The sequence below is a fragment of the Bufo gargarizans genome, chromosome 2 (genome assembly GCF_014858855.1).
Source record: "Bufo gargarizans isolate SCDJY-AF-19 chromosome 2, ASM1485885v1, whole genome shotgun sequence".
NCBI classification, from domain to species: Eukaryota; Metazoa; Chordata; class Amphibia; order Anura; family Bufonidae; genus Bufo; species Bufo gargarizans.
In genome coordinates, this window is record NC_058081.1 from 75842840 (window position 1) to 75857481 (window position 14642).

The 14642-nt window shown below is 50.9% G+C and overlaps 1 protein-coding gene across 1 annotated transcript in view; it reads left to right on the top strand.

Annotated features, from left to right (window-relative positions):
* Positions 1–14642, top strand: part of R3HCC1 (R3H domain and coiled-coil containing 1) — a 38680-nt gene that overhangs the window by 2813 nt on the left and 21225 nt on the right. Inside the window, exons 2-4 of the mRNA XM_044277005.1 lie at positions 97–242; positions 3060–3206; positions 12526–12663. Of these exons, the coding sequence (XP_044132940.1) occupies positions 97–242; positions 3060–3206; positions 12526–12663 (431 nt within the window). The remainder of the gene's footprint in view (positions 1–96; positions 243–3059; positions 3207–12525; positions 12664–14642) is intronic.

Consider the following 14642-nt stretch of genomic DNA (forward strand, 5'->3'; position numbering starts at 1 on the left):
AAAAAAAATAATAAAAAAATAAAAATAAATTATGTTTACTTCGCCGAAACACTAGGTGTCGCTGTTAAAGCACAGATAAAGCTGAGGAGCCACTAGAGGGCACTGTCCGACATCGAGACCGTTTTGGAAACTGATCCCAGAGAGGGACGGTTTGTCCGGAGGTCTCCAGGGAAAGAGAAAGAGCGCCAGAGACAGCTTGTGACAGTCACACGCAGAGAGACAGCCAGCTCGCAGGCTCCTGTGTAAGAGACGCACTCGGCTCACTGCTAAAGCGCTGCCCACCTCAGAGCCCCAGAGTTCCCTACCGCCCAGTGCTTGCTGGGAGGTGTAGTTCCTTAGCAGCTGCAGAGCTGGTGGTGGCCCTTTACACATTGATACAATACTTTGCTCAGACCGTTCCATGATGGGAGTTGTTGTGCAGCAGCCCTTAAAAAGTGTCCTGAGTAATGGAGGAGGTTTAGCCAGGAGTGCACGTGTGTGGAGTAGGCATCCATAGCAGCCAATCAGATTCCAGCTCTCATTTCTTGGTGGTTCTTTGATAGATAAAAGCTGTGATTTGATTGGTTGCTAGGAGTAACAGGACCATTTTTTTATTTTTATGACCTGGTATATGGGGTGCATGCTCTATCTGTCTTGTTGGGGCCTTTCCCCCTTCCCTTGAAGTTGATGCATGTAAATCCAGTGAGTGTAGATTTTGCAGTGCTGAGGTGATTTTCTATAAGAAAAAAGATCTGCTTCTCCAGAGGGGGTTGTAGTACTGCAGACTTATGGCGTAACCACAGGATCCACCTCTGGAAGGACCATGACTGATGTTTTAGCAAGGCAAGGTGGCTACTACCTTGGCTGTTTCCATAATGGCTGCTTGGCCATTCAGTGTCCTGCCAGACATATCTACAGGATGTGACGTAAATATCTGACAGGTACGGGCCCCTCATATAGGTTATACTTACCTGCTCCCTGGCACCTGCATTGCTCCTGATGCCCGCACTTCAGCGGCGGCATCTCTCCGTTGGGTGGATCAAAACATCCTACGATGGGTGGGGGGGAGCCTCCTTAGCGTCACCGGTGGGGAGGTGCGGCGGCCATCAGGAGCGATACTGGTAAGTATAATCTATATGAGGTGCCTGGGCATTTGGGCGGTCATTATAGGGGTTGGATAACCACTCTAACCTGTTCCTCAGGGAGAAAACAACATGGAAAGGTGGCCCTAGAGTTAGGGTGCCTTCACACAAGGCTGGAAATTCCACCAGCGAATCCGCAACATCAAGACTTCCCCCATTCCTGGGCGTGTTTTTTTCGCAACATTTTCTGCTGCAGAATCTGTTTCCCATTGAATTGATTGGAAAGATTCTCATACAGGAAATCCACCACAAAATCCACCCCACAATTCACACTAAGGAAATATGCAACTTTGTAAAAAATCTGCGCCTGCGGTTTTTCTGGCAGAAAATTCTGCCTGATGGAAACGGCCACAACGCAGGAGGCCACCTTCCAAAACAAAGGTCCCGCATCCTCACTCGGTCCTCCTCAGAAGTTCCATAGAAGTGAATGGAGAGAATCGAGCATGCCGAAGAGGTCACGCCCCGCAGCAAGACATTCCCTGATCTTTGGAGGGGAATATCTTTATTTTTTATTTAGTTTTTTTGTTAATGAAAAATGGCAGGGATACAGCTATGATAAATTATAAAATTATTATACTTCCTATCCCACACCCCCTCTATTCCAGCGTCACTGCTCCATTCCTCCCGCTGCTGCAGCCGTGATATAATGTTTTGGCTGCAGCAGTGACGTTCCTATATACAGCACATTACCACTGTAGCCAATTGCTGACTTCATCAGTATACGGCATGAGACCACTGAGGTCAGCGACTGGCTACTGCGGACGCGTGCGGTATACATGTCATTGCAGTCAAAAGAAGGCACGGTGGGTAGGACGGGTCAACAGTGGTGGAGGGGATTCGATTTGGCGTGCCATTTTAGACAACCCCCTCTTTAAGGACAAAAACACTATTACCAGTATATTTTCCCATATCTAGCTCTTTGCAGGTCTGATGACTGAATTGAGCACCCCACTGACGCAGGTGGACACAGACCCTGGTTGTCTGTTTGTTTTTTCCATATCGATAAGGGTCATTAATATCAGATGGGCGGGTGGATGACACCCTGCACCCGCACCGATCAGCTGTTTAAAGCGACAAGCTCCGTGTTCTCTTCACTGTTTACCTACATGCCTCCAACATTGCAGAGGTGAATAGTAGACTTAAATCTCTGCACCATTCAAGTGAGTGGGTCGTAGGAGCTGTAATTACACTGCAATGTTGACCGCGAGCAGGTAGACTGTGAGAACGCAGCGCTCGTACAAGCGATCAATAGTTGGTCGTGGGGATGCAGGGAGTCGAACCCCTGACGATCTGATATTAATGACCCATCTTGAGGAGAGGTCATCAATATGGGAAAACCGGACAACCCCCTCGAATGGCTTTCTCACCTCTTGGGCCTGTAAGGCATGGCCATATGTGGTGTATTCTACTGCATTTACAGGAGCAGCAAAGTGGATGAGATTTTTACAATCCACAAGCTGCAAACATTGGGGGAGATTTATAAAAACTGGTGTATAGTAGAACTGGCTTAGTTGCCCATAGCAACCAATCAGATTCCAACTTTCATTTTTCAGAGCTCCTTTGGAAAATGAAAGGTGGAATCTGATTGGTTTCTACGGACAACTAAGCCAGTTCTACTATACACCAGTTTGATAAATTACCCCATTGTTCGTACTAAACTCTGCACAAAACGTTTAAATTAATTTTAAGTCCACGGCCTGCCAGTTAATATTGCCGATTTCACCTTTTGCAGGGCCGAGGGTGAAGTCTATGGCAAGTCGTCTGCGACAATTTCCACAACAAAATCTGCACCATTTGATGTGGACTTTGCCGCTCTTGGAATGTCCCCTGCTCCATACAATGAGAAAAAAAACCATAAAGCACATCGCCTAAATGATACTGCCCAGAGATTCTGCTGATGGGATTAATATTCTACATTTCTGTGTTTTGTGTCCTCAGATTTCTTTCATATTGTGTGGCCTTCACCTCTGTCGAGCTGGATCCTCCGTGCATTGATGGGGTGCACCTTTCTGGAGAGGAGCATGAATTCTATGCACTTGTGTCTGCAGAGCTAGACCACTTTGTACAGCAGGGAAACCAGGAGGCGTGAGTACATTTGGGCAGACTTACTAAGGGAGCATTCACACGACTCAATTTTTTTTTTTTTTTTTGCAGATCGCACACAGACCCATTCATTTCTAGGGGCTGCAAAAAATGCAGACCGCACACGGATGTCACCTGTGTGCTGTCTGCATCCATGCGGCCGAGCTGCAGGTGATGGAATGTGTACTTCTGTTTTACAGACCAGAATAGGCATTTTTCAGTGTGGGATGCACACGGACCGCAAAATGGATATGGTTGTGTGATTGCACAATAATCCTACAGATGGCGTAAGCTTAGACAGGCGGTCTAGAGCTGCACTAGATTAATCACAGGGGCTCAGGCTGGATGAGAAATCTGGTGCAGGGACAGGCACTTCTCTCTTACTCTATATCCACTATTGGTAGGCTTAGTTTGAGACAGAACTCTCATGGGCAGTGTGTGGTGGGCATTATCTAGTTGGAATGCCACGTTTCCTAAATAAAAAATAAAAAAAGGCAGAAGTTTGTTCTACGACGTCCTGGACATACCAAACGTTGATCAATGTTCTCTCCACGAATACCAGACGGGAACAGCCATTATAGGTACATGGCACCTGGTGTGGTCCTTTGTGTCTCTGCACTTTGCATAAGATTTTGCAGGAGGGCTGGAGAGCGCCTGTTGCCATCATGCATAGGTCAGAGACACACAGGACCACACCAGGTGTCATGCTGTGTGGCGCCATTACCTATCATGGCCCTTCCTGTCTGGTGTTCATTAAGGGGACATTGACCAGTCTTCAGTATGTCCAGGACATCGTGGAACCAATCATACAACCTTTTTTGATTCAGTTAGAAGAAGTGGTGTTCCAACAAGATAACACCCGCCACACACTGCCCACACTACACAACGTTGTATTCAGGGTATCTAGCAGCTCCCCTGGTCAGCTCGATTGCCTGATCTCCCCCATGGAGAACATATGGCATTGGAGGGGGCGATGGATCTCCCAAGCACAGCAGCCAAAAGCCAGCTTGTCTGAATTATGGTTCCAAGATTGAAGGGCTAAGAAGGACAAACCACAGGAGGATATCCAGCATCTGTATGACCCTTACCATGCCAGAGGAGATGACAACCAGTATTAATATTACTCTGCCTCATTATATACCCTGCTGCAGAACCCAAAATAAAAGGGGGCACCACCCTGGTTGTGTGATCATTGACCAAGCACCACTAGCAGTTTATAAGTCATTGTTCTCCGCTCAGTCCCATTATGTTTTCATGGTCTTTTTTTCTCATTTTTCCAGTAGTGTAATTGATTCATTTTATAAATGGGAATGAATTAGAAAATAATCATGCTGCAATGCAGTAGAAATTCCCTCCGTGCAAAGTCCTTCAGCACAATAGAGGCTAAGACTGGCCATCCATGATTCCTGTCACCGTCTCTACAACCCCAAAATTGTGGCTGTCATAAAGCATGCCGGCATAGAGGCATGCCGATTATTATTATTAGAATTGCTTTCCATATTCCATAAAATAGCATAAAACTCCTTTAATAGCCACAAGGGTCCAGCAGATGACACCTGATATGTCATAAATGATCAGTCCTTGTGCCAGGTTTAAAAACGACTTCAACCCCTGACTAGTTAGTAAATGTGCTGGGGCTGATGTTCTGGCCCCCAGCATCCCCTTGCCACTACCAAGTGTGAAACACGGCATAAAAACGCCTATGGTTGCATGGACGTTAATAAAAATAAAAAAAAGTCGCTAAATGGGTCTGGCGACAATTTTTAAACCAAAAACTGGAGTAAGGAAGGTAGTAAATGACCCCCCCCCCCCCCCACCCCTTCCCCTGTTCTTATGTTTGAGGCTTCTGCTACTACAGGTACATAATGAGATCTAAAATCACAGTGCAGTGTTTGATCTCCCCCTAGTGAAAACATTTAGGTATTACAAGCTCTGACTTGCAGAAGCCATCGTTTACTTGTCTTGTTTCATATTTGCAGAATACTGCTTTAACCACCTTTTTTAGTTTTTTTTTCATATGAAGTGTCCCCTTTTCTCGCCCATTTTCCTTGGGGGACACAGACCTTGGGTATAGCTCAGCTCCCTAGGAGGCGTGACACTAAGTAAAACTGTTAAGCCCCTCCTCCATCAGCTATACCCTCAGCCTGGAGATAGAGGCTACCAGTTTTAGCTTAGTGTCCAAGGAGGCAAGACACTCCCTGCTACTGCAGGGCTGTTTTCTCCTTGTTGTAATTTTATTTTTATTTTTGTTTTTTCCTAGAGATACCAGAGACGCATTGGGCCTCTCTGCTCTCCCGGGGTGAGCTGCGCCAGTGCCAACTTATCTGCACTGCTGCCTCCCCCACAGAAGCAATAGGAGGATCTGGGCAGCAATGGCTCCCCTACATCCCGCCAGCTAGGGGGTCGCCCGCACGCAAAGCCCCTCTCCCAGCTTCCTGCCACTGCGGTGCCAGTAGCTGAAGGGGCGACCCTGCTGGAAGGAACTGAGGGTGAAGACAGGTGAGATGGCTTTTCCAGCCCATACCCTGTCCCTATCGGCAAGCATGTACCCCTCTGGGTTTGAAGGGGGGCACCCGTGGTCGCTCATTCTGAGCGCTCCAGCAGACCCTCCCCAGCTCTCCTCCGTGTATCCTGCACCCCCACGCCGTTTTCCCCCATTTTCAGGCTACTCTTCAAGTCGGCTGATCTCTCCCTCTCTCCCTCCCGCCGCCGCCCGCTCCGTTCCGAACGGGGGGCGGGGCTTATGCCCGACATGACCATATCGGCATCGGCGGGGCAGGGGACAATGGTGGCAGAAGGTCACCCACCTGGGAATAATCGCCGCACTCTTGGGGCCTGCGGGCCCTTTATTTCATGGCACCCTGCTTCTTCTTAGCCCTGCGAGGTTTTTCGGCAGCAGGGGGCGTGGCTTACGCGCGCGCGCGCCATTTTGGGGGCGGAGTTAGGTTCTCCTTCACAGGAGACATTTCAAGCGCTGGAGGGGGCGGAGCTTGTTCCCCGCGCTTCTGCTGAATTCTTCCCGCGTTTCCTCACTCCTAGACAGGAAGCTGGGACACGTGGGGGACTCTGAGCACCTGGTGTATCGCTCGGCTTCTGTGGGCGCTATCTGCAGGCTCTCTGCTGTTTGCTGCTCCCTGCTGCTGCTGCTGCTGCAGCTGCTGCTGATCCTCTCTACTCCTGACGTTCTTCTGAGGCACTGGTAGGACAGTTAACCCTCTCCTAACCCTCCTGGTCATAGCTGCTATATCCCTTGTGGTCTCTGTATTGGGGTACGACCACTTTTTCAGCATGTCAGATCCCACGGGTGCCCCCAAACCCTGGTACCATGCCTGTACCGCCTGTAAGGAACTTTTTCCGCGGGGGCAATCTGAGCCGCATTGCCTTGCATGTCAGGCCCCGGTGCAGGGCCCGCTTCCCGCTGCGCCCCCCGGTGCCTCTGAACCCCCTGACTGGGCTAGGTCTCTGTCTCAGGCGGTGGAAAGCCTTACACACGTAGTGGGCCGTCTCGTGGATAGACCGCCTCTCCCGCAGGCTGCCACAATCCCTGTCGCACCCGCTGGGACTACCGTTTCTGCCGCCCCCACTGATTCCCTGCCTCCCAGCGAATCTTCCAGGGCCCGGCATATTCAGAAACGTTCAAGGGTTGAGCGCACATCTTCTCCAGATGCTTCGCTCTCTCCGCCATGCGTGCGAGCTCAGTCAAGTCTATCCTCTCAAAGGGATACGCTTTCTGAGGGAGAACTGGCGGATTCGGACGTGGACATGGACTCAGAGCTTCCGTCCAAATTGGCGTCCGCGGTGGGGCATCTTATCACTAGCATCCGTGATACCTTTCACATACACGATGACCCCCCCAACTCTGAACAGGCCGGCGTGTCCTTTCTTCGCCCCAGACAGGCCTCCAAGGTCTTTCCCATCCACGCAGATTTTTCTTCTGTGGTGTCCAAGGCTTGGACCCGGCCTAACGTCCGCTTTGTTACACCCAAAAAGCTGGACATTTGTTATCCCTTTCCAGCGGATTCTGTGACCACGTGGACGTCCCCGCCTAAGGTTGATCCTCCCGTGGCTCGCCTGTCCAAAAGCACTACTATTCCTGTACAAGACGGATCTTCCCTCCAGTCTGCTGAGGACCGTCGTACGGAATCCCTCTCCAAGGCCATATTTACTGCCTCTGGTTCGGCCCTTAGACCGGTCTTTGCCTCCGCCTGGGCTGGTAAAGCGGTCTCTGAATGGGGTTTGCAACTGGAACGGGAGTTAGGGTCGGACGTCCCTCTACAGGACCTCCGTTCCTTAGCCCAACTAATTGTCCAGGCCGGAAAATTTGTCTGTGAGGCCTCTCTTGATGCGGGTGCCCTCATTGCCCGTTCCTCTGCCCTGGCAGTTTCTGTCAGGAGGGAACTCTGGCTGAAGGTTTGGGCGGCGGACGCCGCTTCCAAACGCTCTTTGGCTGGCCTACCGTTCTCGGGTTCCCGCTTGTTCGGAACCCGTCTGGACGAACTTATATCTGAGGCCACGGGTGGGAAGAGTACTCACCTCCCCCAGTCCAGGCCGAGGGGCGCCCCCCGCGGTCGCGCTGGTTCGTCCCGTTTTCGGTCCTTTCGCAAGCCCACCGGGTCTAGACCCGCGGCCGGTTCTTCTTCCTCTGGCCCAGCCCAGGATAGACGCAAGAAGCCGTTTTTTCGGACGCAATCTACCTGGCGCAAGCCCCAGCCCACACGGGCTCCCTCAGGCCAGCAGCCCTCTGCCTGAAGGTGCGCCCCCACCCACCCGGGTGGGGGGCCGCCTTCTACTGTTCAGGAACGTATGGCGGGCCCACATCTCAGACGCATGGGCGCTCGAGATTGTATCTTGCGGATACAAGATCGAATTTGCGTCCATTCCGCCAGACCGTTTTTTCCGGTCCCGTCCTCCGCGGGATCCCGTACGAGCGGCCGTCTTCTTCACGGCCATTCGCTCTCTAATGGACAAGGGTGTCGTCGCCCCCGTGCCTCCGACGGAAAGGTTCAGGGGGTTCTACTCGAACCTCTTTGTGGTTCCCAAGAAGGAAGGCTCAGTGCGACCGATCTTGGACCTAAAGCGCCTGAACCGTTTTCTCCGACTGCAGAGATTCCGGATGGAGTCTCTCAGGTCCGCAGTGGCCTCCCTGGAAAGAGGGGATTTCATGGCCTCAATCGACGTTCAGGATGCATACCTCCACGTTCCGGTTGCTCCATGTCATCACCGCTTCCTGCGCTTCGCGGTGGGGGACGATCACTTCCAATTCGTCGCCCTTCCCTTTGGTCTGGCGACGGCTCCTCGAGTATTCACCAAGGTCCTGGCCCCTGTCTTGGCCCTTCTGCGTTCAAGAAGTGTTTTTCTTCTCCCTTACTTGGACGACATCTTGGTCAAGGCACCCTCCTTCTCTCAGGCATCCGGCAGTGTGGGACTCACTCTGGAGACCCTGACGCGGTTCGGTTGGATCATCAACCACCCCAAGTCTTCTCTTACCCCCTCCAGACGGCTGATCTTCCTGGGGATGCTCCTGGATACGGAGTTGGCGGAGGTCCGCCTCCCGTCGGACAAGCGTCTGGCCCTTTGCGGGTCTGTTCGCGGTCTCCTCCGTCATCACCGCCCTTCCCTCAGATCCAGCATGCGGTTGTTGGGGAAGATGGTTGCCTGTTTCGAAGCGGTGCCGTTCGCACAATTCCGATCCCGCACCTTTCAGAGGGCAATTCTGTCGGCCTGGGACAAATCACCGAGGAGTCTGGACAGGACCTTTCTTCTGCCTCCCCTGGCTCGGGCTTCCCTCAGCTGGTGGTTGCATATCCCTCTACGGGGGAGGTCCTTCCTCCCACTGAACTGGCTGGTGATTACCACCGATGCCAGCTTACGGGGGTGGGGGGGGGTTTTCCCTCCCCGGTCCGTCCAGGGCGTTTGGTCTCTATCGGAGTCCAGACTTCCAATCAATATTCTGGAACTGAGGGCGATTCTTCTGTCCCTCAGACACTGGACCCATCTACTGAGGGGCCACCCTGTTCGGATCCAATCGGACAATGCCACGGCTGTGGCATACATAAACCATCAGGGAGGCACTCGCAGCGCTGCAGCGATGCAAGAGGTGACCCTCATTCTCCTCTGGGCGGAGGCGCATGTGCCGGCCTTATCCGCAATTTACATCCCGGGGGTGGACAACTGGGCGGCGGATTTCCTGAGCCGGTCCACCATCGACCCGGGAGAATGGTCCCTGCACCCAGAGGTGTTCGAAGCCCTTTGTCTTCGCTGGGGTCGCCCCGACGTGGACCTCATGGCTTCCAAATTCAACCACAAGGTCCCCCGATACCTGGCCAGGGCACGGGACCCGAAGGCGTACGGCGCCGACGCGCTCGTCCTTCCGTGGCGCGAATTCTCCCTTCTGTACGTCTTTCCTCCTTTCCCCCTCCTGCCACGGGTTCTTCGGAGGATCGCGGCAGAGGGCGTTCCCGCGATTCTGATCGCCCCGGATTGGCCCCGCCGGTCTTGGTACGCCGACCTAATGTTGCTGTTGGCAGACGCACCGTGGCCACTGCCCTCCAGGGAAGACCTTCTCTCTCAGGGACCGATCTTCCACGAGCATTTAGGCTCGCTACGTTTGACGGCGTGGCTATTGAGACCGCCGTCTTAACGCGACGGGGTTTCTCCGCGGACGTAGTCCGCACCATGATCCGTGCTCGTAAGCCCGTGTCCTCTAGGATCTACTATCGGGTTTGGAGGTCCTATCTGGGGTTCTGTGAGTCCCGGAGCATCCCACCTCTCCGGTTTTCTCTTCCCACGATCCTGTCCTTCCTCCAGTCGGGTCTGGACCTGGGGCTGAGCCTCAGTTCTCTGAAGGGACAGATTTCGGCGCTGTCTATTCTTCTCCAGCGTCCCCTGGCCCCTCTGGGGCCAATTAAGACCTTCTTACAAGGGGTGGCTCACTCTGTTCCGCCGTACCGCCCTCCAGTTCCATCCTGGGACCTGAATGTGGTGCTCTCGGCGCTCCAATCAGCCCCCTTCGAGCCTTTACGGGAGGTCTCCCTTCGCCTTCTGTCCTGCAAGGTCATTTTTCTTGTGGCCATCACATCTCTCCGACGGGTGTCGGAGTTAGCGGCTCTTTCTTGCTCCGAACCTTTCCTGATCTTCCACCAGGATAAGGTTGTGCTTCGGCCTGTCCCGTCCTTCCTGCCAAAGGTGGTCTCCGCCTTTCACATCAATGAGGACATCGTCCTTCCGTCGCTCTGTCCCTCTCCTTCCCACCCCAGAGAACGGGAACTGCACCGTCTGGATGTGGTCAGGGCGTTGAAGATTTATCTGGAGGTCACCGGATCCTTTCGGCGCACGGACTCCCTGTTTGTGGTTCCGGAGGGTTCGCGCAAGGGTTTGGCGGTCTCCAAGGTGGCTATTGCCCGTTTCATTAAACTGGCGGTGTCTGAGGCTTATCGAGCCAAGGGTAGAGCTCCGCCTTTCAGCGTCACTGCTCATTCCACCAGAGCAGTCGGAGCTTCCTGGGCGCAGAGGCATCGGGCCTCGGCTGAACAGTTGTGCAAAGCAGCCACTTGGTCCTCTCTGCACACCTTCACAAGGTTCTATAGAGTGCATACGCATGCATCAGCGGATGCTGCTTTGGGCCGCCTGGTTTTGCAGGCAGCGGTTTCCTGATGCTCCGGTGGTGGTCCGCCTTGGGTTTGTGGTCCCTCCCTTCTTGGACTGCTCTTGAACGTCCCAAGGTCTGTGTCCCCCAAGGAAAATGGGCGAGAAAAGGAGATTTTTGTATAACTTACCAGTTAAATCTCTTTCTCGCTCTTCCTTGGGGGACACAGCACCCACCCTTCTGTGTTTTGTTACAGGGTTATGGTCTGGCGCCCCGTTGGGTTGCTGGCTGGTTGTTTCCGTTATTGGTTGTTATCCTTTCACTACTTGGACACGCAACTGGTAGCCTCTATCTCCAGGCTGAGGGTATAGCTGATGGAGGAGGGGCTTAACAGTTTTACTTAGTGTCACGCCTCCTAGGGAGCTGAGCTATACCCAAGGTCTGTGTCCCCCAAGGAAGAGCGAGAAAGAGATTTAACTGGTAAGTTATACAAAAATCTCCTTTTTTGACCGGCCATGTGACACTATTACGCTGCGCAGTCAGTGTCAAAAGGTTTTTAACAGTTCGGTGGGACAGGGGCTGGCCCCGGCAAATTTACGAACATGTACACCTGGAAACAAGCGTACATCTTGGCTAAAAATACTCCGCAGGCGCACTTCTGGTGGTGAATTTTGCCAAATTTATGAAAAGTTGCAGGCCTAGTCATTGGGCTAATCCTCCGGCAGCGCAAGGGGAAACAAAGACGGGCATGAATTCGCCTGTCGTTGTTATTGTTCCTCCAAAGGAGAGCATCTGCTCCGATGCTCAAGTCAGGGGGGCTGCCGGGGTGAAAATGGAGGGATGTCCGGGTTCAGCTCTGAACCCAGACAACCCCTTTAAGGACCTTGATTTGCACACAGGGGGCCCAGTTTGTACCTATGGTTGTTACTGGAACATCTGAACCCAATAATTCGGAGGGTTAGTCACATAGTGTACTAGACCCTTCTAATCAGTGAGGGGTTTTTCAGTATGCTTTCTTCTACCAAAGGGAAAGCACAGCAAAACTGAATTACGTTAAAAGAGCTTCATTGAGGTCATTTCAGATTTCTCTGTATCTTTGTTTTCCTGGAAGAAAACGCAGCGTAAACGAAGGTATGTTGCTGCAAAAACCGCTATGTTTTTTATTTTATTTTCTTGCCGCACCAGAACGCAGCACAGATGTGATGTGTGCCAGCTCCCTTAGGGCACCTACACCTTTTTCTGACGAGTCTATAGAGAAAGATGCCAAGATGCTTGAAAAAATGGCAACAGCTTCAACATGCTGCGGAAAAAAGAGACCTAAAAAAAAAAATAATCTAATCAACAAAAATGGCAGTAACTAGTATCTGTTTCCAGGCGTAAATGTCAGTGCATTTGCCAGGGCTGATATTCCAGCCCCTGCTTCTCCTAAATGGCGAGGACGGAGTAAAAATGTCCTTGCGACAAAATATTGTCATATGGGACAGTTTAAAAAGTTTGCAAAAGGGAATCTTGCAACTTTTTACTCAAACTGGCAAAGGGATGTTAGTAAATGACCCCCATTATAATTTTATTTCTTGGAATACATTTCTGAGGGATAAGCAAATGGCAACACCACCTTAGAAATATAATCATATGTGGGATTTCAGTGGATCCCCGATGTTGTGTCCTTTGGGTTAGTATTCCACATTGTTGGCTCTAATGTAGAAAGTGACATGTCTTTCCTTTGTTCCAATGCAGAGTCCTGTTGTTCCCGCCAGTTTCTAGCCGCCTCCGGTATTTGATCCACCGGCTCACAGAGTCTTATGATGCACTAAGCAGCTTTTCAGTCGGCGAGGGGTGGCAGCGGCGCACTGTCATCTGTCATGCTGGTGTCAGGTGAGGAATATGAATTATTTGCTGCTGGTTCAGGACTCTTTGTAGGCTCCGCTCTCATCTCATCTCTGAAAAATATCATGTCTGTCTTCTATTCTGAGATTGTGTCCTTCTTTAGCTTTCCTCTTGCCTTAAGATCTCCCCTGATGAGTGGCATGAGATGACCAGCTTTGAAAGAAAAGAAAAACTTTTACATTACTCTGTCGGGTGTTGTGAGTAATCTAAAAGTTTTCTTATTTTATTTTTTATCCAAAGCTGGTCTTCTCGAGTCAAATGGAAAGATAATGGACACATCTGAATGTTGGTGCCAGGGGCGGACTGGGGACTTAAAGTGGCCTAAAGAAAAAAATCTAAAAGTGGCTTCATGTGGGCGGGTCCAAAGTGACAGAAGGTGGGGTAACAGAAGCGGGCGGAGCCAACACAAGTGGGCGGAGCCATCAATACCGTAGTGCAGAATAAAATCCCACCCAGCAGAACCAAATGGCACAGTACAGGACAAAATACTGCCTCGGCAGAAGCAAATACCATGGTGCAGCACAAAATACTGCCACCCGCGCCACAGTATGAAATTGTATTATCGTCCTGAGGACGGCAATAAAGTTTAATTCAGGAGGGCACCTGTGGGTGCTGGCCTGGTGCATAAGTACCTGATGCTCCTACATTAATGCTGGGAGCATCAGATCTTTATGTACTTATCTGGAGGCCTTGGGTGCTCCTCTAGGCATTGTCCCTCAGGGAAATTTCCCTGTAGGGTCTATGGCCAGTCCACCCCTGGTTTAGTGCTATGTAAACATAAAAAATGAAATAAATTCCATATTGCATACCTGAGTACTGGCTGCTGACTTAAGAGGTGTCCTCAATTCTGCTGTGGTAGGAAGTTTCCATATCCGGAATGGTCTGTTATCATTGAATATGCAATTCTTCTAATTTACGAATGTCGATTCAACAAAGTGGAACCCGCTGTATGCTTTCCAGTGATGGCTAACCTTGGCACACTAGCTGTGGTAAAACTACAACTCCCAAGATGCCCCCCTTGCTTGGTTGCTCTCAGAACTCTATAGAAATAAATGGAGCATGCTGGGAGTCGTAGTTTCACCACAGCTGGAGTGCCAAGGTTAGCCATCACTGCTTTAGACTAACCCAGATCCAGAAAATTGATATTTCATTGCTGAGCTTGATTTAGGTGTTCAAATTCTTCCTGTTATACGTGTGATATGCAGCTAATCCGTCCTGACAAGTCTTTACTTGTGTTTCTCATTTCAAGAAAATCTGACAAACCAGACACACGCCAGAGAAACACCAGTCTTGATCTCTCTTAACTGGCATGAGATGCACCTAATTTATTAAGAGGCAAATGAATCTTAACAAATTAGTCGCATCTCTGCCCAGCCGTGCGCCAGAAGGGGCTGGGCAGACTTCAGCTAAAAGTTATAGTAAATCTGGCAGGCACTTCAGAAAGGTGCCGAGAAGCCTAAAATGTTACAAATTATATGTGCTCCATAATATGTGATAATAATGTTTCCCCATGTCTTTTAGGCCTAGTTCATCTGAATGTAATGATAACTCTCAGTACTCCATTGCTTCACTCTGGAGACAGGGCACTTTTAATCCATATGCAGATGAGCAGTTAAGTGCACTGAGGGCAGGCCCAAGCCACTATGTCCACCCTTGCTCTTAATGTTTCCTCTGTCAGCCGCTCCCTCTCCTTGATTAACATGTCCAGGAAAGGAAAAAGAGGGGCTGGCAAAGGAAGCAGGAGTAGCACAGGTGCACATAGTGGCTTGGGCCTGCCCTCAGTGCACGTAAGTGCTCATTTGCATATGTATTAAATGTACTTTTTCTCCAGAATGAAGTAATGGATCACTAAGTACATTCAGCTGAGCTAGCACTACAAGGCCTTGCGCCTGGTGTAACAGTGAATTTCCTGGTGGCAGATCACTTTAAAGGGGTATTCCCATCATAGACAATAGGGGAATATTGCT